We start from the raw sequence: 24,901 nt of genomic DNA, 5'->3' as shown, positions 1-24,901 counted from the left end.
GTTATACTGTGTCTCATATTATGTGATTTAAGTATGACAATGAAAACTCGAATATGAACAAACGTTTCATTGTTTCACAATTAAGGACAAAACATTCTTAACAAATCACACTTCCATTATGAACATACCCGAAGGCAAAACTCGTTTATACAAATAGTGGCAGTGACAGATAGCTGCATAAGAAACTGCAACTCGAAATGAGTTATACCTATTGTTCTCAAACAACCAGTACACACTTTGGTCACTCTCACCAGTAATGATCTCCGATTTACTTCCATTAGTCCGTTACATCTCCATACAATAATATGGAGGACAAGTATTAACAACGATATGTGAACACTATGGAAAGTTTCGTCAAGGAACTCACGTCATTCGCTTGTTGAAAGAGAACGATATGAAGCGTACAAATATTGGAGAACACATGTTGTAATACGTGGTAGAAACTGGGAGTACGTTCTTTAACACAAATGGTATGACGGTTGTTTCGATTCGTGGATTTCGGAATGTTGCAACACGGACATCAAGTTGAGAACAGCGACATTCACAATGTCGTCACACCGTGGTGACACGATCGACCTCGACATATTGCACAGAGCTGGCGCTTTGTCAGCAAATCGCTTCCTTCCCGCCCACGATGACAGATTCTGGTGGCAAACGCTTGAGGCGCGACTGTTTCCGACGTCTTTTCCGGCACGCGCTACACGTGACGATGCAGATGACGCAGATGATGGCCGCGACGCCAGAAGCGCAGATAATAAGGTACAGGACAGGTAGTTTGAGAAAGGAACAGTGCTCCGACATTTCGTCGTACCCCGAGGGACAGTTGACCTTCCCGTCGCACCAGACGGATTCGTTGATGCAGGCGTTCAGCTCCGGGCACTTGTACGGGCAATCGGCCGGACCGTCCATGATGTAACCTGCTGGAGGAAGGACCAGCCGTCTGGAAACTTCCAGCCAAGTGACGGTGTAAGAACCCGGCTCGCGCGCTACGAACTCCACAATAACGCTTCTTGCTTGCACCGGTCGCGGTGGCAAGATCGTCGTATTGACTGACCAACCTTCGGAGAAAGCTTCGACGAAGTTGCGATTTTTGGAACCTATTTCGGGGCAGACGATGGATTGTAACTTTGCGCGTCCTCCAGAGTAAATGGTTATCCTATTACGTGTACTGCAGCGTTCGGAAGTTGCGTTGTCGGATACCTCCACTCCTCTCAATTTTACATAGAGATACCTACCGGGGCCGGGCTCTATCAGCCAAGGGTGGTTTTCGCAGTGAACCTCTTCAGGGTTACGACTTGGCGAGTGGAAGCGTATTTCCCCGCTGGCTCCCCCAACCCTTTGTTTCCTGTCGCACACTGGAGTTTTGATGAACTCGTAGGTGCCTTCGAAGAAGAACCCGCGGAAATCGTCCGTGCTGTTCATATTGTACACAACAAATCTAATCTCGACCATGTGAGCAGTGGATACAAAGCTAAAAGGGATCAGATCTTCGCTGCACAGACACTCACGGGTTAGGGTCGTGTCTTGCCAAGGAAGCTCGTCGATGTATATAGCCACAGAGGAGTTACCGTCGGGATGACATCTGTAGCGACCTAAGTCGGAATCTTTGATTGTGGAGCAATTCCGACCTCCCATGCCGAATTTGCTGAGCGTTATCTTCACGCGTTCGCTCTTCTCCGCCTCGAAGCGATAAACACAAGTCAGGTTCGTCGCTCCTCCACGCCCGTAGAGAAAGACGTTCTTTGGAGTGTGAAAGCGACCAGTGTGCAAAGATGTACCCTCGCTGAAGAATCTGCGAGCGCATGGACCAGATCCCATATCTTCACCATCCTGAAAAAGGTTGACGAATTCATACTGAAGCTTGAAGTTCACAGGCCTCAATGCCGTACTCTCCTTCAAACCCAGTTCAACAGTAAGGCGAGGACCTGACGATAAGTAACTCTCGTCCGCGAAACAGGGTCGTGTTACCCTACTCTGATTTTGCAGCAGCATGTGGTGACAGCTTCTCGGAATACTATCCTTGCAATACCTCGCCAGAATAGTCGCATTGCCAGGAACGGCCGTTGTCGTGGGCTGCGACGAGGAAGATGTGTCGTGGTACTGGTAGAGATGCTGTTTCTCTGGGTACACCACACCGTCCCATATCCTCATCTCGGTCTTACAGTCCTCTTCCTGATAATTGGCATCTATTTTCGACGTGACGTGGTACTTGAGCACTGAGATCCACACCAGCTCGTTCTCTCTACCTTGGAAGAAGTAGTAGCATGTGGTATTGGGAGATATGGAGTGACGTGGGTTCTGCAAGATACCGCGAGCATGCTCAAAGCTGCCGATGGTGAACTCGCACTTCTTGTTCTTGGTGTAGGTAGGGGAGTGGAGGTCAACGAAATGAACCTCGACTTGAAGTTGGAACCCGTGCAGGGAGTGAAGAGGGGCTGGATAGAGGAACGTACCGTAAGGTGACGTCACGAATTCGACCAACAGTTCCGGTCCGCTGGACACAGCTTCCGGTACCGCATCCCCACCGCAAAACTTCATCAGTACCGGGTCACGCGTCGTGTATCCATCGTACACAGTGACAAAGTCCTGCACCTCGTCGCATTCTGACCAAACCTTCAGTTGTCGTTCAGGGTGATTCTTCGTGTGACGTGCCCATTGACTCCTGATGGCCACCATGTGAGATGCGGGCTGCCGAACGGATATGAGCGCGTGCTGACCTGCCGGAACTTCGTGCTGCCGGACTGCATAGTAACAAGTGACGTTCCTTGGGTAGATCCCAGGGAAATTAGGCGACTGCAATCGACAAGCTTTCTTATCGCAATCGCTGAATATCCGAGAACAGTACGTGCCTGTGATGAGTTCTCCGAGATTGAACTCTGTCTGGTTCGACTCACCATGCCTTACGACGGCTGCCGATCGAGGCAACATCTTGAAGGCAAGACGAAAGTCGAAGTTGTATCCGAGTTGGTCCTGAGATGGTTGCATAAGTTGAATGGATAGGGTAACCATGGACGTCTCGCTGTAATAGAGCGATGGTCCCCAAGACGTGCCGCACCAGCATCCCCCAACCTGAGGTCTTTCGGTCTCAGATATCTGCATGTAACCATCCGGGCAACCCTCATTGGTGAAGGAGAGGAATCTGCCTAGTGTGAAGCTGTCGAACGTCAACTGGAAGACAAAAACATTACCGTGACTTAACCTCTTTAAAGCCTGCAGAATTACTCATGAAAGCAGCATATGATTCTAACAATTTCAGTACAATGTACGAAAAACAAGAGTAGTTGTCTTATTACTTGTTTCTTAGCCACATGTATGGATTTGAAACACAAGTAAAGCAATAAATATTAATTGCACATGATTAAAACGCGGCTTGTTGTAGTATGAGTAACCCAACAGCTGAAAAGTTAAAGTAGTTGTTTGACCATTCCACTACACAGCATAAGACAAGTCTGAATTACGAACATTTCTAGTGCTATTTTATTTTAAAATTGTATATATATATATATATATTGCTTCTATACAATTTAGTAATGTTTTTATAATATAAAATGGTAGCAATAAAACATAATTCTAGTACCTTTGTAATAACACGTGCTATTCTTTATAAATTGAAAACAACGTGAGAAAGATAAAAGTCACATTAAAAATATATATGGACTCAGGCGTGCCACGTAGCATCTATTAGCAAAAAGTGACAAAACAAAACAAAAACAAACTCTTACATGAATATTTCAGGAGGGAAGGGGGCTCGCGGTACGATGACACAACTGGTTCGTAAGAAGAAATTATTCACTGGTATGAAAAGCTGGATAGTAGTGTTGTACTAAGTACATTCTAATATGTTGCAACTCAACACGCATTTACTATTAAATATGTTTATTTGGCATATGTAATGAACTCATTTACAGTTTCGCAATCAAAATAATACACTTCTCATATTGTGCATTACGTATGCATTTCAATATAGCGGTTTCTCTGATGTATACATCCTTTGAACATCTGCATATTTCAATATTTTTGTTATTTTTCTACGTATTTGTTGATACGATCACACAAGCATTTTACTTTAAGTGCTGATTATTACGAAATTATTTCATAATTTCACCATGGTTCGTAGGTAATGCAGCAGAATCGTACGTGGAAAATTAATATTTATTTTCCAAGAGTTAAATAGCGAGGCTGCCGAATGTAACCACCATTAGAAGAAAACGAAATCACATACTTTTTAAGTGTTTACAAATACATATATTGTGGGTAAACATTAGATCAACAAACGCTGATAGTTCTGATGCATTGTACGCTAGATGAACACGGAATGCGGAATGAAGAAACAAATGAACATCATAGCGTAGGAATTTAAGGGTTTGAAGCGTTCGTACAGCGGGGTCCATAAGTATTACCAAGCAAATTGTCTCTCACCACGTTTACTCCCTTTGTTTTATGCAATGAGAGCTTCAACAACTGACACAAAACACCAAACAATCTGTTTACAACTTCTGAACCAGTACACGTAAAAATACAGTGCTTAAAAAAACGTAGGATGAAGATAAAAACCAACGAAAATAATCATGGACAATTTGCTGAATACTTCTGGATCCCATTCTACAGTGGGATGCTCAAGGTTTGTTTGGCAAATTGTCCATGACTATTTTCATTAATTTTTCTTTTGCACTCTACATATCTTTAAGTAGATTTTTAAGTATGCTGATTCAAAGGCTGCCAGCAGCTTGTTGTGTTTTTTTGTTTCATTTCTTGAAACTCTCTTTGTGTAAAACAAAAGAGCACGAACATGGCGATGGACAATTTGCATCGTAGTACCAATGCATGCAACTGTACAATAGGAACTTGTAGGAACGACAGTGGTCTGTGTGAACAAGGTATTCTTTAAATTCTCCATCACCATAAATCACATTCCTGTCTGGAAAATAAACTCAAATGAGGAGGACGTTTTGAACGTAAATGTTTAACCGAATACTATAGTATTACATATGTAATGGATTTACAATATAATACAATGCTTACGAAGGAAAATAATACGGTAATTATAGTGCTATTTGTAGAGCTGCACTTTATATGTAAGACACGTTCCGAAACAACGCCATGGGGAAAAAGTAGAATAATATGTGAATGTGAAACACCACAGATTATATAATTTTGCCCAACAATTTAACTGATTATATTATCCAGCGTCGCCACCTGTAGCCGTGGTAGGGCGTTCTGCCCGATGTTGTACAGTACAACCGACAACTCAATTTTTACAGCTAAAACGGAAAAAGAAAAGAAAACAAAAGATCGTCGAATATCTGAACGATTGCGCCAGTAACGAGTAGTGGCGGGAGCTGCAATTCAATATTGCCCACTAACCGCACAGAAGCAAAATAACCGAAGGTACTTTGGACGCAGCTTACGTTACTTGAGAACAATAGAGAAAGAATACGTAATCCAGATATTGGGTCAATGTCTTTCGGTGCACCGCCAAATATGCGACCAGAAATGCCATTCCTCTGGAAGCACTCCAAAGCAACGGAAGGAAAAAAACCTTCAAATTCCGCTCGATAGTTTGTTAAATTCCTGCATTCCATTCTCATCTCCCTCGATTCTTGTCCGTGATTCATTCCTACACACTAACCCCTTCTACCGTAGCCACAAATTTGCCTTCCATATTGACGCAAAATAATGAACTCGTCGTGCAAAAATTTTCCAATAGCCACGGCGGAACTAGAGTTCGTTTTTTATTCTGAAGAAAACATGCCATCTTAGAAGCTGCCACTTGCTATTACAAGAAATTGTTGCCATGTTCTCGTCCGACGTTAAACATGTGACATTAAACTATTCAAATAATAGAAATCTTGTGCTTTTTCGTTCATTTTCCAAGTAAAGTAACATGTTTAATATAAATCCAACTACCCTCATTCAGAAACTAAAAAAATAGAATTACAATTTCCTATCATGGAAGAAATCAGATTTAGAGGAAACGTAGGAACTGAATTATTATAGGACTGCTGCAAAATTATCTAAAATAAAAAGTCTGTGCGTTTATTAGCTTCTATCCGCTGATAACATTATGGTAAAATTTGGTAGTGTGAGAGCTTCGATATTATCTTTGAGCCAAGTGCATTATCTCGAATTGTCTATTGCATCTGACCAACCAAAAGAAGCAAGGTGTATACTAATGTGTCCCCATGTATCCGCATGAATCAACATTTGATATTCATGATGCATCCACACAAGTCAACAAGCTATAGTGATAATATTAAGACATAATAATAAAGACTCATAAGACTCACGAGTCAACAATCGACATTGATGGCAATATATAGTCGTATGAGAACCAAAGGAACGTAACTTCGCAAAAATGAGGTTTACGGATTTATCTAAATAAACTGCTCTGAAGATCTCGATTTGGAGTCAGTTAGACTTTCTCCACTTCTAATCCTTAGCAGTAACGTGAAGTCACTTATCTGCATACAGGGTGGATAAAAATAGTGATTTTTATTTTTAAAAAAATATTATTGTTGGTTTTTCTTATATAAATCGGATATTTCAAATTTAAATAGATTTTTTCATTTTTTAAAAAAACACGCTTAAAATTGCTTGCATAGTTTTTGGCACCATGCATATAGATATATGTTCTTTTTATAGAAAGGCTTTTTCTAGTAAACGACCCTGTAAAATATTTGAAAAGTTTGATTAAAGCAAAACGTAAACATACATTTTTCTGATACTATAACTACTATAGAATTGTTTGTTGAGTGCGTTAATGAAACTAATAATAATTTCAATAACTTTTCATCCAGTGAAAATAAAACATTCTGCATGTATTATATAATTGTAACTTAAAATATTAACTTAAATATTTTTATAGTCTTTGTAGCTCAATTTTGGAAATTTTTTAATGATAATTTGAAATAATATCATCTGCCATGTTTATTTACAGTTTAATTATATTGATACTATTTATGGTTTAACATGATTATTATTTTGTATATTTTTCTACACAAAATGTTTGCTATTTTTGTCATTAAAATTATTGAATCTTAAATCAAGAGAATTCCTATGTTTACATTTACTTTCGTATGAGCTTCACACCATCAGTACATATATTTTATTTCCTTTATTTTCCTATCTTAGAACCTAATAATCACCATTAAATGATTACAAGAGTAATGTACTTTCACCTAAAGTGTTTCTGATATCTACAAAATCGTTTTGTACATTATTCTAAAAATTATTAATTTAGAGTGATTTAAATCAGTCCATCCTGTCTGCAAGTAACTGACTTTCAGAAAGAGTCAGGCATATTCCTAAGGATACATTATTTTCTCTCGCCTGTAAATTTGATAAACCGGAGTTACGTCCCTCTGGTTCTCACACGACGATATGTCCATGTAAGTCAACAATCAATATTGATAACAATATACAAGTAATGGACAAAATAATATGAACACCTTGGTTTGCAAAGGCCTATATACGCCGTCGTGGAAAAGGAACAACACTCAGCAGAGATTTCAACCATCTAGTGGCGATGAAAGCAACCATATCAGTCTATCAGAAGCTGGTGTGAGAGTTGCATGCGAGCAGTCAGCTATCCGTCAAATGCAGGTATGTCCGACCTTTCAGACTTCAAAAGAGGCATGATCATAGAAGCCCGCCGGGCTGGAGCATCTGTGACAAAAACAGCTACACTTGTTGGTGTAGCACGGAGCACAGTGTCAACTGTTCTGACAGCCTACAGACAACGTGGAAAGACAACGTCTGCAAAGGAGAATAGTAGGCGAAAAACAAAGTTATCCAAAAGGGATCGACGTGTGTTGAAGCGAATAGTGACTCGAAAGCACAAGACAACACTGTCCCAGATAACCGCAGAGATGAACAATCACCTCCAGGACCCTGTATCAACGAAAACCATTCAAAGGGAGCTGCATTCTGTGAACATTCATGGCAGAGTTGCCATCCCCAAACCGTTGGTGACTCCACGTAATGCAGTGACACGAAGAAGGTGGTGCCAAGAGCACAAGAATTGGACACAGCAGCAATGGGAACATGTGATATGGTCAGACGAATCGTCTTTCACATTATTTCAGACCACAGGACATGTTTATGTGTAAAGAACTCCTGCTGAAGCATTTGATATTGACTGCTTAGTGCCTACCGTGAAACATGGTGGGGGGTCTGTGATGGTTTGGGGGGCTATATATTGGAATGGTGTTGGCCCACTTGTCGTCCTGCATGGGAGAATCAACGCAGAGAAGTACTGCACCATCCTGGGTGGCCACCTCCATCCCATGGTTCAGTCTTTGTTTCCCGATGCATGCTCCATCTTCCAAGATGATAACGACCCTATTCACACTGCTAGGTGCGTTGATGCATGGTTTGATGAGCACAGTGATGAGGTAGAACATCTCATCTGGTGTCCACAGTCCACCGATCTTAACATCATTCAGCCTTTGTGGGGTATTTTGGAGGCCAAAGTGCGTAATCGGTTTCCACCTCCAATGACACTTTCGGAACTTGAGACTGTTTTGTGCGAGGAGTGGCTACGTATTCCTGTTCACAATGTACAGGACCTTTATTTGTCTATCCCACGTAGGATACAAGCTGTCATTGAGGCAAGGGGGGCCCAACTCCTTACTAATACAAGTTTTCTGCAATTGCATTGGTGTTCATATTATTTTGTCCATTACCTGTATATCCTCATGAGTTAACAATTGATATCCCTTACAAGATGTGCTGTTTTAGGAAGTGAACAAAATTAATCAATTCACATTTCCTTCCAAATAGACTAGAGATTCGCACCGAAGCAACCTCTCGTGATATGAATTAATCTTACGTGCTTACCCCCAATTGTTCCAGTGCTGGGCATTTCGTCCAACCTCATCGCGTTAATGTCCCATTATGTGGATTAGCGTGGAGGCGGCGTGCATGAAATCACAAACAGAACAGGGTGTCATGTGTTTCGTAGAGGATAATTCATGCGCACACTCCCGCACAAAACACGCGCGTGCGAGTTATGGCCAATGGTTTTAAACGGCACGTTACCGGATGATAGACAATGCACTTAATGGTATTCTGATGGGATTGGCAAATTAGGAGTTTGGGGGAGGACGGATACGTTGCCGTTGGGGCAAATCCCGAGGACAAACGCGCTCACGCCAAGCACTGAATACGTACAGCTTTATCAAGATAAGAGTGCCCCCGGAAAATTCGCGAACTAAAGTGCACAGTCATTTGTTTTCTCCTCTCGCTTCCCCTTCTCTTGTTCTCACTAACGCTCTTGTAGTTGAAAATTCACTTCTCATTGTTTTGTAGCTCTGCATATTTTAGTCATCAGGTGTAGAATCTAAGAAATGAGTATCATCAATTGTCGATCTGTACTGGTCTCATGTACCTAACATTGTATTCAAATTCTCGAGAACGACTCTTTTAGAAGATTACTCTCACATGATTCTCTATCATATTAATAGATAAGCATAGACTAGAACACATTTTGATCGTTAATTGTTGTGTCTTGAAGGAAATATTTTAAAGCCAGCACCGTCACCGATTTAACAGAAATAGGCAAGAGCATGCGTAAAAAAGAAGAAAAGAAAGAATGGAAAGGTAAATATGGTTAGTAGTAGCTACATCCCGTATTCAAAAGACATTAATTATTGCTGAGCACCCTGTATAAGGTTGAGAACAAAGTAGCTTAGCCTTACCTGTACTATATCGCCGTACTCCTTGCCCCCCGCAGAGAAGGTAAGGTGGCAGATGAAGGGTGGTCGTTCCTCACGTGGTCTGTGGAGTTCAAGTTCGTACGTCTTCCCTATGTCACCGTAGTAGGTTCTGTTGCACGCTGAAAAAACAAGAAATGCGCAAATATTAATGGCGGCTGAAATGGATGCAAACACAGGAACAGAATTTTACTTGAAAATAAAATAAAGTTATAATCATTTACGGATTAAACCTCGCTTCTAACGAACGAACCTCCATTGAGTGCAGAGGACAACTTTCTGCGCCGAAGATTGAAAAGTGCGAGTTGGCGCAGCTGTCTGCGCAGTGGCATGCGCTGTAGCCGTCTTGCGCATGCGCAACAGTACGTAAAACAGTGAGCGGGAGGAGCTTGCTGCAAAATGTTAAATACCAGACTCGCAACGAATGTGAGGTGAGGTCACATGTGAAGATAAACTTGTTTTAACAATGAAACTCAAAGCCGTAGAGAGTTGAATACAATAGGTCAAGATCCTGCAGTATAAGTACACGGTAAGCAAGACTGTTCAATTTACAACTCCAGATTTAACGGAACTAATTCCTTATTCTGTTATTTTTCTATCTCTCTTGTCTAATCACGGTGACGAGAGTGAAAGTTTATTAGATGAAATTATGAGATTATGAGAGCAAATAATAACCGAATTATTTATACGCTGCTTACTTTATATAAAAGTTGTTTTCAATGTCGGAAATTTCTATAAACATCGGTAAACAGGAAATGTAATATGATTTATTTATTGATTCATTTTATGTGATAGATAATACAAGCAAACTTCTCTCGTGTGTATTATTTCCTACACTGACGATGGTCACCCAATTGGCTCCACAACTGTTTCTTATTGTAATTCATATTGTAATTATTGTAATTCATTGCTCCCTTGCCGACTGTACATTTTGACACATGTAAGAACTCAGTAAATGCTATTCAATTTTGCATTGCCTTCGTGTAAGATAACTCGTCCAAGAAGTTATAGATAGCTTTATCTCATTTGTTGTGAATAATTCCAGGAGAACTACATAACCGACTTTGCTGCAATTACTCCAGGATTTGAAGAATCAAAAGTGGAGGAACTGAAAGAAATTGCACGGATGCAAACTTTATGCAAGCAAAGTTTTCATCCCGAATCAACATCAGAAACATACATTGTGAACGGAAAGGAAGATTCGATTTGAGATTCAAGACTACTGGGGAATCCTTTCATGCGATTTGACTGACAGAAGCAATTATTTCTGCTTCAAACAACCTAGATCGAAGATAAACCGGGGAAAAAAAGAAACTACAAAAGCTATTAAACTGTTCTTTCGTAGAAATGTTGGGCGTTTCTTAGCAGTTTTAGAAAATACTGCCACGAACAGTTATATTGTAAAAGGTTCGAGACTAAGCACGGAAACAGCCACACTGAACAGAACGAAACCAAATGAAGACGTTGTGTATGCGCAGAACACCAATATTGCACATTTTCCTTGCATGTGGATGCTATCTGTAAGGTGGGGGCGGCAATACATTTATACGCAGAACACCAAGAATCCTAGACATGTGGCGCTTGCGCAGAACAGTTAAATGTGTATAACAGGTCTAATAATCGCAAAACCTATGCGCAGTAAAGGGTTAAACATGCGCAGGGTACAGAAAAGTCACATCTCCTTGACTATCCATGATAGCATAGCAAGGCACCTGTAAAATCGTCTTACGGAGTTTTATTTTACCTGCCAGCGTATAGGGCATGAGGAATCAGACATTTAAATCTGTGGTTTGGTCTGTTGCTCGCTTGTGTTGTGCTCTGTTGTCGCTAACAACGGAAGCAATGCTTATAAATATTATTACCATAGTTGGATATCAAAACTTGTACATTCACTCAGCTCCCGCAGTACAACTCTCCATTATTCCTTTCTCTCAAATCCCTGTCCGGTTGCTTCGTTATTCCTTTCTCAAGTCACGTTTCTTGCTCATTCCCTTCACCTCCATACTGAAGTTCAATATACAGGGTGTTGCAAAAAATGTAACAGAACATTGTGTGTCCCGGAGTCTTTCAGTTGACTTTTTATTGCAACATCCTGTATGTTTCACGGTTGTGTCGTAAACCTCGCTGCTCATATCGTCACAGCGGATGTTGCCTGAGTGCAATAACTTCGCAGGCACCACGAAGGGTCAACAAGTCGATACGTCGATTCGGAAGAAGTTTGAGAAGCAACGCTGTCTCCCAGCTTGGAGGATGATAAATTGCCCCGCAGTGGACGGAATTATCTTGGAGGAATCCTGTAAGACCGAAAGGAGAATCTTCTAACGCGCCTGGAATATTATCAGCTCGTTTTGCGCTTGCAGCTTTTGGTTGTGTGGTAGAAAGTGATCGTTCGAAGTCGGCTAGGTGATTTATCTTACACCCTAAACTAGGCTTAAAGATCAACACACGTCTGGTTCAGTGGCGTATTTGATGGAGGGTTTGTGGGGCATGAACCTTCCTCCTCAAAGATATTTGAGGAAGAAAATTATTGTGGTTATTGTCACTTGCGAAATGCAGTCCTGCGAGATGAGAGGCGCCACTGTCTGGACGAGGGAGGCTCTAGCCGTCCGTGAAATAATCTTAGCTTACCCCACTGCCCACCCAAATATAGGAATTTTCAGGAGCATTTACAGCATGATTAAAATCACATACACATATAGAGATAAAGAGAGAGAAAGCGCTAGAAAGAGAAACAGGAAGGAAGACAGGGAAAGAAAGAAAAATAAATAGAGAAATAGAAGAAATGAGAAAGATAAATAGGGAGACAAAAATGAAGAGACAGAGAGTAAAACAGAGGGTGAGATAGAGAAACAGGGAAGCAGAAGCTATGAAGGTAGACAGAAACAGAGAGGGAAAGAAAGAGAAATAGGAAATAGAAGAAATGAAGAGAAACAGGGGAGAGAAAGAAGAAGAAACAGGGGAAGGGAAGAAATTCAGAAATAGACAGAGGGAGAGATAGAAAGAGGAATACAGAAGGTGACAAAACGAAATGAAGAGAAAGAGAGAAAAAATAGAAATAAGGAAGCAGAATATATGAAGAGAACAGAGGAGAGAAAGAAGAAATAGGGAAAGAGAAGAAAAGGAGAAATAGACAGAGGGAGTGATAGAAAGAGGAATACAGAAAGAGACAAAAAGAAGTGAAGAGGAAGAGAGAGAGAAAAAGAGAAATAGTGAAGCAGACGAAATGAAGGGAAGCAGAGGGAGAGAAAGAAACCTAAATAAGGGAACAGAGATAAAATAAAGAGAAAGAGACAGAGGGAGGACGAAAGAAAGAGAAAAAATGGAAGGAAAGAAAAATATGAACGAGGCAGATACAGGGAGGTAGAAAGTGAGAGAGAATAAGATAAAATCTCAGCAGCCATGACTCGAATGAAGCAGAGTCTACATGAGAATATTTTGTTCTTTGAAATTCTCTGTTGACGCCACCGTCCAACGACATAACAAGCAAACAAACACACACGCACATATAATATATATATACTAAAATTTCAAGTTATATGAGTCCTCAGTCAATTACTTCACCAGCGAAAGGATTGATTGATTGAGTTGATGTTTTAAGTCCACTTTAACCAGCGAAAGGAGAATGAGATGACAGCGTGGAGATGAATATTTTATAGAGAAGGGAGATACAGTCAAACTTTCTACTTGTTGGTTTCTACTTCAATTACGTCGATTTTCTACCTCTTGCGTTAATGACAACGATGAGGAGGAATGATTAACTGATGAAACAGGGTTCGAACTGGGGACCTCTGGCTGACTACTCCGCTACAGATAATATACTCATAAATATTAGTGGAAAATTCTCATCTGCCGACCTTTGTGGCTGAATGGTTAGCACAGCGCTACGACGTCAAGGGTGCCGGGTTCGAACCCCACCTTAGGCATGGCTGTTCTTTATGAATGTTCCTTCATCAATTCATCAATACCATCATCTCATCACTCATGCTCATCTTCGCGATTAGCCAAAAGTGGCATAAAAGCGAAGTAAAATCACAAAAATCAATTAAAATGCACATCTAAGACAAATAGGTACTGTTCTGGAAAGGGGCATGTTCCCCTCGGGCGTTGTCGCTGGCCTCAGCCCGGACTAGTCCGCAACTTCTAACTCTGTACTTCATTCAGCAGCTACTGTTAATTAAAAACGAAACTATATTAATTGATAATGCTCAAACATTCTCCCAATCTTCATTTCCAATCACTCAACATTTGTATTCCATAGACCAAGCTTTCAGCCACCACACGAAACTGTACAAAAATTACACTTTTATGCATCGTATCTCCATTCTCTGTGAGGTTATTGTTCGCGCCATTTCTAAACCTTGGTGCCACGTTCTTAATATTACATTCAAACGGCCTTAATTAAAATCGCTGCAGTCCTTTATGTCCCGACACTGTATATTTATAAAAAAGCAGAACATTTTTACGTAATGATTATTTTTCGTTGTTCACGATGGCACCTGATGTTATTCACGGGCTTTCTCGAGCAGTGCTAATCTGCTTTGTCCAACTTGGGACGTTGAAGGCTATTGTTTCGGCGTAATTTTCCAGCCTGCAGTTCAGTTGACTGTTTTCACGGTGGAAGCTTGCCTAACGCCACTTTGTTTGACGTCACAAAGCTGGTTTTTCATTGTGTGGCCTGAGTGAAAGGCGTAATTTATGGTGTGACATGTACCTTGCATTTATGAATTCTAAGTGTACTTGCAATGGGAATAGCTGGAAGCTTATATACGCTTAGCTTTGCATGTATATTGTGAGGAATTATCCATATAATCATTCTATTGATTTTAAACAAAGCGTGAGATGCTTTTACTTCAATGTTGATGGGGATGTGTAATAATTTCATGCAAGTGATGACGAGACTTATTTTCTATTTGAAACAGATGAAGGAGATTCTGTATTGTGACAATGCGGACATTCGTGGCGGAGTGGTTAACACAGTGCGCTACAACGCCAGGGGACACGAATTCGAATCCCTGACTGTGCATGGGTGTTCGTTGTGAGTGTCCCTTCATCAATTTTATAAAACTATCATTGATTCTCATCTTCACGATTAGCCAAAAGTGGCAGAAAAGCGAAGTAAAACAAACGTAGTCAATCAATCAATCAATATCAGCCGTTAAAGGATGTGAAAGTTCGGCCCCCCTTTCCCTCGTTTCTATCCTGCCCTCTGGATTACTTCCTACTTAATCCCTCAATCTCTCCTTTCACCTCACCCTGGGTGCCAAGCGAGCAGATTATATTTGCGCCGGAATTACAAAAAGGGGGGTTCACACAATAATTTATATTTTTATGTCCCTGGTTCGTTTACACATGTACAGCAAGTGAATATACAACTGATTAAATGGACAGTACCGTAGTTCTTGGAATCATAACATTCTAGTAGGATATATTGGTTTATTATACGTAGTTATATATATACATATTTTACATAGCGTTTCCATGTGTGTCTGCATAGACCAAATTACCAAATCTCTAAATCAATATAATTGCGCACCTATGGCATAACCATCGGCACTTCCTTTACCACAGAGTTAGCATAACTATCTCTGCGGGCCTATCCTCAGCTTAAATGATATTCCGTTCATTACAAATGCGTTTCCTTACGCCTTCACTCCTTCTTTTGGGCATCAATTAATCAATACGGAAATATCCACATAATCAAAAGTTTTTCTAAAAGGAGACTTGGGTAGCAACAGGGGCTGGCTTAACCAGATGCTACATTATTATATCCAGTTTAGCCACCATAAGTGGACTAAACTTGAGGAGACGTTCCTCTTTCGTCGATCAATGGGGAAACACTGTTTCTTGCTAAAGCCCACTGGCTCTTTTTATAGTCGGGGTAAACGTCCGTGGACGTGGACCCCGTAGCGTTGGAAAATTCCACTGCTAACGGTCTTTTGAAAGACAGCTAGCTCCCCCAACCGGGAGGTAAAAACAGGGGAATCTAACATCAGCAAAGCACAATCCAATAAGCATATACACTTACATGCAATAATAACATAAAAGTACACTCATGGAAACATATTACTTAACCCTACACCTTGTAGCTGGCCAGCAATTAATTAACATATTACCAAAACCAGTAATGGTCAATCCGACCGTTATAAGGCATACCGGAGAATAGGTAAAATTGTTGATTTTGTTCTTAAGTCCGACCGGGACTGGACCTACAGTTTAAAGTGGGTCACATTTAAATATTTCATAGTTCAAAGTGAGGAACAAGGACCCCTTGCTTTACCTTGTGCATGGACCCGCAGCTAACATTCTAAATGCAATGGATATAGTACAACCAATACGTGTGAATGTAATCGAACGTATTTTTCAAACCTTCCTCGGTTTACCATAACTTCTTCCTACACCCCGAGAAAGCCCCGAATCGCCACTGCTTTGTTCAGGTTTCGAATTCGACTTCGGCAACAGGAAATGCTCTCCCGATTTATCAAACGATATAACAAAAAAAGGGCGGGGGGCGTCGTTGCTTCCCGCCTCCAAATTGGGAGGTTGTCGGACAGGCACCACGGAAAATTTTGTTTGTGCAGAAATGTTATTAACAAATACATTGAAATGGAAATATTATGAATGATTGGATTTATTTTTGTATCCGAAATGGAACACGCCAATGAAAATCAGCACTTACCAAATTAAGATAATGATATTGGCCAGATTCATTAGATGCACTCGTTGTCAACTAAGTTAAATCAAGCTTTATATTTGTCAACAAGCCTAGACATAGCCTAATCGAACAAATACTATGATTATTCCCTAATTTACTTAAGAAACAATTAAATTTCAAGGGTACGAATTAATTAACGTTAAAAAAATAGATACGTATTTACGAGTACAATTGTTGAGTTCGGAGCACCGACTTTTAAAAAACGAATTTACCTGGCCGCGGGGCCACGAAAATTAAGAACGACTGTTATAGAAGAAATTCCAAGCAGATATAATTCTTCAGAATTTTGAATATCATAGAGGTTCTTCGAAAGGAGAGGAATTTTCGAAAAGGTCTTGATGTCTAAATACAGTTTCTTTTTAAAAGAACAACCCATGGCAGTCACCGGATTATATTAATTAATTAATATGCCTAATGAACTATACAAGGGAATTTCCAATTTTATATCCATCGATAAAGCATCGGTTCTTGATAAGGAAAATTTTTATTCCGATACTTTATCGGTCCACCCCTATAATTTGTATTTTTCTAAGTTTTCGTCGCTTTTCAGACTAACCGCAGCGATGTAGATGAACGAATGATTAGATGAAATTGGTGAGAAGCGGTGGTGAGATTTGAGTGCATCACTGAACACATTAGATGATGGCAGAGATAGAATATACACTACTTTCTCATGACTCGGGCTTATGGCCACTTTCATTTCGGCATTATTCCTATAAATGTAAGTCATTAGGATACGGATTTTAACAATCCAAGCAGAGATGAGTGATATGAATGAGGTGTAGTTAACAGGGTTCCCACGCAAACTCCAAATCCATTTTCCCTGAGATTTCCCTGAGTTTTCCAGAATCCTCATATTTTTTCCAGAGTATTGAATGCACAGTAAATGACTACTATAATTTTACAATGGCATCCTCCATTTCCCCTCACAGCCATACCATCCTCACCTTCTTTATTACTGTTGTTTTCTGATGCAAATAACAAAACTAGTTCAATAATAAAATAAAATTACACTTCTTTGCATGTAATTAAGAACAAAGATGACCAGTTTTCTAGAACTTTAAACAACTCTGAAACAATTTCTAACATATCTGATTTAGAACATTGAAATATTTTCACACTTTCATAGATGTTTATAAATGGATACAATATCAATTAATCTGTAATGCGTACAATAATAGTTAAGACAAACATATAAAAATGAAGTGACAATTATTAGTAGCAATTTAAAAAGGAATAATAAGTTATTGAGACTGAAATATAAAACAAGAAATGTACTTAATGTCGAATACAGCAAATTAAGAAACTTTACTTCTCAGAAGCTTCAAGTTTTTTTAAATTGTTCTGCAATAGCCTTTGCTTCTTCTTGCATCTTTTGTTGTTTGGCTTGTAAAGCACAGATGTCACTTGCTTTACGTTTCATTTCTTTCCTTTTGTTTTCTTTGTGATCACATTTCTTTCTCATCTTCTGCAATGCATCTTCGTATCTAATATGTGCACCTGTAACACTCTGGATCATATCTTTGCTTACTTCTACATTTGACACTCCTCCTACCACTTTCACTGCATCATAAACTTGCCGAAACTTCTTTCAAGTTTTCTATTAAAACCTGCTTATTTACAGAAAACCCACTTTCCACATATGCAATATCATGTGATAAAATCAAAACGAACTTAACAGTGCTCCATAACTCAGAGAAGTCAGCCTTGCCCTTCATGACACTTGTAAAAAAAGAATCTAGTGCATCAGTTTTGATTGAAAAGTTACAAAACTTGTCTTTCAATTACTTTTCACTACTGACATTGTGCAACAATGTCTTAAACTGGCGAATTACTTTATCACCAGTTACAGCCTTCATTCTCTTTCTCCTGAGAAGTTCCTGTATCACGTCTTCCATGCGCTGAGCACATCGCTTTGGAAACTGAGTCATTTGCTTTGGAACTAAACAACTGGCGGCTCTCACCAACCTGAACTTAAGGGGACTACGTTCCACAATCTTCTCTGTTGTTGGTTGCAAAAAAATTCTACAGTTAGTAAAACACATAAGCTTCTTCTTTTCATTCACCTCTTTAGCTTCCAAAGCAGCTTTGGCACCAATTCCAATATCAATCTTTGTCAAAGGAATCAAGTTGTCAGAATTCCTGACATCAATTTGCATTAATTTAAAACTATTTTTTGCATTGTCCAAGATGTCACTTTTTATGAATCTCCCCATTACATCTCTAACAACACTTTCTAGGGAGTCATGAAGAAATGGAAACATAGGTTTGGGGGTTTGGAACATTGTCAAATATGTCATTCTGGCATATCTGTTGAGAAAACTATTTCACTACATGATATTAATGTTGTAATTCCATTTTACACATATGTGAGCTATAGAGGCTGTAAAAATTCACATGTCATGTCAAGACTATAACAATAGTTGAACATGATCAAAAACTTAAAATATGAACAAGTATTTATGAACAGTACATAATTCATATATGGCACTAGAAAGTAAATATTTAAAATTCTGTTCTAAATGCAGTAAATACACAATCAACAATATTGTACAGTATATGAACAGTACATAATTCATATATGGCACTAGTAAGTAAATATTTAAAATTCTGTTCTAAATGAAGTAAATACACAATCAACAATATTGTACACAAAAGATGGCAGAAAATAAATATTTCCCTAAACAGGACACTCCATTTTTACTATTTTGTAAAAAAAAGAAGGAAGAAAAACTTAAAACTACTCCCTAATAAGGGAAATCAGATGAACACTGGTTAACTTTAGACATCAGATTATCTTTATTATGCATTTTCCACATCTTGAAATATATTTTACGTCATGTAAAAGATCGAAATCGGTTAATTAAATTTTAAAAATCGCAAAATTTATGAGGGTATACACTTGGTCACCAGCCCTTGAATCACATTTAAAAACAAGAAACAGACAAACAAATAGATATGAGTTCCTTCCTGAAAGAGAAATGCTACAACAGCTTGGACTATCCACAGACAGGAGCATATTATAATCCCTCAGTTTTGCTTCATTGGGAACCATTAATCAATTACAAGATTTTCCCTGAGATTTCCCTGAGATTTGTATTTTTTTCAAATTCCCTGAGATTTCCAGGTTTTCCAGGTTTTCCAGGTGTGTGGGAACCCTGAGTTAAGAAGTATTGGTTGAAACCATTTCCATCAAGCCCTCGAAGAATTGATTTCGTTCCCTCTTATCCAGCAGACACATCCGAGGTGGAAAATAATCACCCTACAGACAGTAATTAATCCTATTAAGCGAGCGAAACTTAATTAGACAAAAGTTGACTCGTAGGAGACACGCTTCATTAAAGTAAAATCGTGCAAGAGAGACATCTGGCGTGCTCCGGGTAGACTTAAAAACACTGAAGAAAAATGTATTCCAAGAGAGTATTTCGAACATTCACAACGTTGTCCATTTGTAATCAAGGGGTCGCGGGTTCGACACCCAGTGGAAGCACATGGTGGTTCGAATTATACTTTAAACTGTAGGTCCAGTCCTAAAGTAGACTTAAAACAAGAACTCAAAACTCGAACAACCAAACCTTACGATCAAAGCTCAAAGTTCTATGAAATTTCTGCATGCATGAGTAACTGTGTATATGCGTCGATGGTTATACATTATTGAGAGCGGCAGTGAATAATTTACCGCCATCATATATGATAAAGGAGGGCCACGGTGGTCTAGTTGGTAGTGTCTTTGACTTCCACGCGGGAGACCCGTGGTGGACGATTAAGATCACATTTACTTTAGGATTACCACATTTCGTTGCTATACTGCATGACTGAAAATCTAGGACGCCTCTGACTAGACGCCGCTGACTAGAAACCTGTTGCGGGGGGGGGGAGAGAGAGAGAGAGAGAGAGAGAGAGAGAGAGAGAGGGAAAGGGAGAGGGAGGGGGGAAGGGGGAAGGGGGTTAGAAGCATAAACGTGACAAAGTATGTACACCATAATTCTTTATGGACTATATGCTGACACTGCCGTAGGGTTTCCAAAGATGATCGAAGTAGTCATCCCAACGCGCTACGACGCCAGGGGTTCCGGTTTTGAATCCTAGCCTGGGCATGGGTGATCTTTGTGGGTGTCCCTTTATCAATTTCATCATCATCACCTATCCATATCTTCTCGATTAGTCAAAAGTGGCGGTAAAGCGAAGTAAAATGAATCAATGAATCCAAATATAATAAGGTTTTTGAGAAACGGTTTTAAAGAATTTGGAGGAAAATGAAAATATCGGTTTGTAGGTATTGTAAGACACATTTTTGCAACAACAGTAACAACAATTCAAGACAAAATTGATTTTCAGAAAACCAATTTGTACCTTAATTAACTAGATTCATGCATAGGAATGTAAATATCGAAATTCATGAAAATATAGTGTTAATCATTTCTGCTATCTCACCCAATTCCGGGAAATTAATGCATCCCGAAGACCGTTACACATGATACCATACCGGGACTGTCCGAAAAAAATCCGAGACGTACAGAAACCCTAATTTACATACATGGTGCCTTAAATACAGCTACACCTTGCTGTTTCCTCTTTTCATAACTTACTTATGCTCGATTCATCGACTGAAATTCTGTTTGTTCTGCATACCATGTTCTTGAGAGGCGCACAATAATCTTGACGTAGTTCATTAGCTTGTTTGCTCTTGCAGACACAGGCTTCCATTTCTAATTTATCGAAGCAGGATACACGAGGCGAGCAATCGATAGCATTTGCGATTGAGAGAGCGCAGTTGGCCCATTGTCTGTGCGACTTCCAGAAATTGTTAAGGGGGAGGGGATCTGTTCATATTACCATGAATAGCTTTTTTTCTACTCGAGAAATTGAGAGGAGGGGAGGGGAGTGGAGGGGATGGAGCTTGTAGGTAACTAGAGGGCACTAATCAAAACCAAGATAAAACAAGAGAGAGAGAGGTAGACGAAATGGGATTTCTTTTCATTTGAGCTTTGTCTGTTCTTTAAATCACATTTCAGCAGTGATACGAATATATCCCACGTAATGGAGAATTGATTAGTGGCTTCTAGATATTAAGGATTCGGTTAACGTGTTCAACGTCTCCGGTTCAAGTTTAAAGTCAGGATCCTTGATTCTGGATATGAAAGTCAGAATCCCTGATTCTGGATACGAAAGTCAGGATCCCTGATTCTGGATATGAAAGTCAGGATTCCTGATACTGGATATTAAAGTCAGGATCCCTGATACTGGATATTAAAGTCAGGATCCCTGATACTGGATATTAAAGTCAGGATCTCTGACTCTGGATATTAAACCAGGATCCCTGAATTGCGATATTAAAGGAAGGATCCTTTATGCTGGTTAATAAAGGCAGATTGCCCAATTCGAGAGAGCGAAGTCACGAGCCCAGATTTGCTAGTGTCCTTAATTCGGGATATTAAGCGGAGGATTCCTGGTTTTAAATTCAGAGTCCCTAATTCGATACATTGTAACCAATATCTTTAACTGACGATATTTTAAATCAGGATATCTAATTCGGAATATTAAAACCAAGATCCTTAATTCAGGATATTATAGCCAGATTCCCTAATTCGGGATATTAAATCCAGAATCCCTAATTCGGGATATTAAAGCCAGAAGCCCTAATTGAGAATTAAGTAGATACACTTAATGAAATATTTACGAAAGGTGTAATGAAAACATTGCTATGGTCTCAAAAATATTCGTATACTAGCAGCATAAATGCATGTGTAGTTTTGAAAATGTTTTCTTCTTTAAAAATTTCTCTTTGTTAACTCGTTTCTTTAGTTGGTACCGCATCCTCTGTTCTAATCAGTATTTTGTATGAGTATAGATAGGATTATCTAATAAACTAAGACTTTCCATTGTTTTTCATACATACTGTTATTTCTTTCTATCTGTTTAAGCAAAATTTCTTTAGTGAGAGTCAATTTTTGGGGGGAGGGAAGAAGGATACTTTGTTCCTTGAGATGCATTGGGGGGGTTAAAAGTTGGGACCCATGACACTATCTGTTTTGTCCCATCAACATAAACTTTCATTACGTTCTTACCCTAAACAAGAAAAATGCACTTGACAACATCGTCCTTACCAATTGTTCGAAAGCTTACTGTTACACTATTCTTTAGCAATTCACGCACTGAAGAACTCAGTCCATGTTAAAAGCTGTTGAAAAATTAAGGAAGTTCTCGCTTTAAAATGTTTGGATTTTAGTCCGCTGGATGTCTCTGATGTATTAACAAAGTTCAAGGATGAGAGTCTACCGTTCCATTGGCCGTTAAAATCCAAGGAGCTCCAATAACTTACAACGCTAGACAACCAATAAAATCAATTCTAGCACCCTCTTCACTTCCATCGCCTTCGTTAAAGAAACTAGGTGGTAATGTATAACGGAAAACGATAACTAACCAAAAGGCGGGAGCGATTTGAAAAGAAGTGGGCCAATCTATTACTTTGCATGGGTTGTTCGGTAAAAGTGTTTCATTGATCTAAGAGTGGCTTTGAACTTTTATAAATTTGTCTACCATCAAGGTACGTACCTAATATCAACCTGGAAAAAGGTAAATTCGTTCAGTAAGAATCCAACTGTTTGGGATTCGTTTACGACACAGGTGTGGTGCAGTTATAAGTTACAAACAGTGCAAACACCATTGGCGTGTCCAAGCATTTCGTAAAGAGATGGACATGGCCATAAAGCAGTGGTGTCCTCAGTGAACTATACCCTGTACCAACTATCTCTGGAGCAGGCGAACGAAAACAAGTCTCTGCGGAAGTATTGACGCGAAACGGCTCCAGAAATGAACACGTAAAAGGGAACGGGATTGCGTGAAGGGGGAAAGCGACTGCTTACCAGCCTTCGCAGCAGAGTGTTCTGCTTCGCTCTGCCCACTCGATTTCCTCCCCTTTCCTGACGCTATGCGCTGCCTAGTGCCAGAGATAGAAGGGACAGGGTATACTTTCTGGGTAGGTTCAAGAGTGAAATTCGGCTCTGGTAGTTATGGTTGCTAAGATACTCTCTCCCTGTCTCCATCTATTTATTTCTCTTTACAATTCTCTCTATTTTATTTCTCTAACTTCCTTTCTGTCTACTTCTCCTTCTCCTTTTTTTCTTTCTGCATCTATTTCCTTCTCTTTACAATTCCCTCTATATTTCTCTCTATATTTTCTCAATCTATATTTATTTCTACTTCTTTCTTTTTCTTTACAATTTTCGGTCTATATTTCTTTCTACATTTTCTCCATCTCACTTGCTTTCTTTCGTTCTAATTCTCTTTTTCATTCTCTCTTTTTTCATATATTTCTTTCACTTTACAATTCTCTATATTTCCTTCTAGGTTTTTATCTATCTTCCTTTATTTCTCTTTCTTTTTTATTACTTCCTCTCTCTTTCTATATTGCATGTATCTTTCTCAATATCTCTCATCTCTCTCTCTTTTTCTGCCTGTGTGTGTCTCTCTACGCTTTTCACTCTACATGTTCCTGTCGTGCGATATGCATGCCGATAACACTATAATTGTAAAGAAATAATTTTCTCTAGTTGACTATTTAGGAAAGCACAAGTGCTACAAAGATAAAAAATTGTGCACATGGTATTGTTCCGGATAGCATTCTGCAGGTTTTTGTTTTACAATAAAACGGCAATTGTACCTTACTTTCCGGACAACTCTTGTACGTAGAATTGTGAAAGCTAGGTTTTTCGCAATAAATGTCCGTCAGCCACTTTCCTTAGCAACAGTGGAAGGAAGAAAAAACACAAGTCGGGCCGAAATTAAATTAATTTCATTTCTAAGAAGAAAAAAAAAGGTTCCCTTTTATTTCCTCATTTTTTTTTAGCCTTCCACCTCAATAAACGTGCACTTATAACTGTTCTTTTATTTCGCTCTGCAATCTTCTTTTGTGGATTGTCTCTTTTGTTTTCTATTTTTACAAAAAAAAAAAAGAAACGCAGGGAAGGGGGAGAAAAGACGTAACGTTTCTCTTATGGGTTTTTATGACGGATGCGTCGCATCGCAGAGAACATCATTTATCACCGAAGATGGACGGGAGCATCTTCGCTTCGCTATGATGCAGCTTCTCTTCTGTCTGCGGAACAATGAGAAGAGTTTCCGAGATTGGCACCCCGTGATAAGTTTCAGCGCAGGTACAATGACGACAAAGGATGTACGAATCGGGACGTCATCAAATATGATTCGATTCTCGATGTCCTGAAAGTACTGACATTTCTGATGCAGTTGAACCAAATCCCCATTATAACAAAACAATAGAGACGAGACAGACGAATCGATCTGTACTATATCGGTTTCGTAAGATATCTGCATATCAATTTAGGATTTGATTTTTTATATTTAGCGTCGCCTTTTTCCAGATCTTTTACTAATCGCGAAGATGAGAATGAGTGATGATATGATGAATCTGATGAAGGGCTACTTACAAAGACTACCCATGCCCAGGCTGAGATTT

At 39.5% G+C, this 24,901-nt stretch overlaps 1 protein-coding gene across 1 annotated transcript in view; it reads right to left on the bottom strand.

Annotated features, from left to right (window-relative positions):
- Window positions 1–248: 248 nt before the first annotated feature.
- Window positions 249–24,901, bottom strand: part of LOC145998852 (cubilin) — a 371,861-nt gene continuing 347,208 nt past the window's right edge. The window contains exons 4-5 of the mRNA XM_083135525.1: window positions 9,699–9,835; window positions 249–3,168 (exon numbers count right to left, since the gene is read on the bottom strand). Coding sequence (XP_082991651.1) covers window positions 607–3,168; window positions 9,699–9,835 — 2,699 coding nt within the window. The 3' untranslated portion in view covers window positions 249–606. The remainder of the gene's footprint in view (window positions 3,169–9,698; window positions 9,836–24,901) is intronic.

This window comes from Lepisma saccharinum, chromosome 14 (genome assembly GCF_977018435.1).
Source record: "Lepisma saccharinum chromosome 14, izLepSacc3.1, whole genome shotgun sequence".
Taxonomy (NCBI): Eukaryota; Metazoa; Arthropoda; class Insecta; order Zygentoma; family Lepismatidae; genus Lepisma; species Lepisma saccharinum.
Note: the sequence above shows the minus strand (reverse complement) of the source record. Positions and strands in the feature narration are given on the sequence as shown.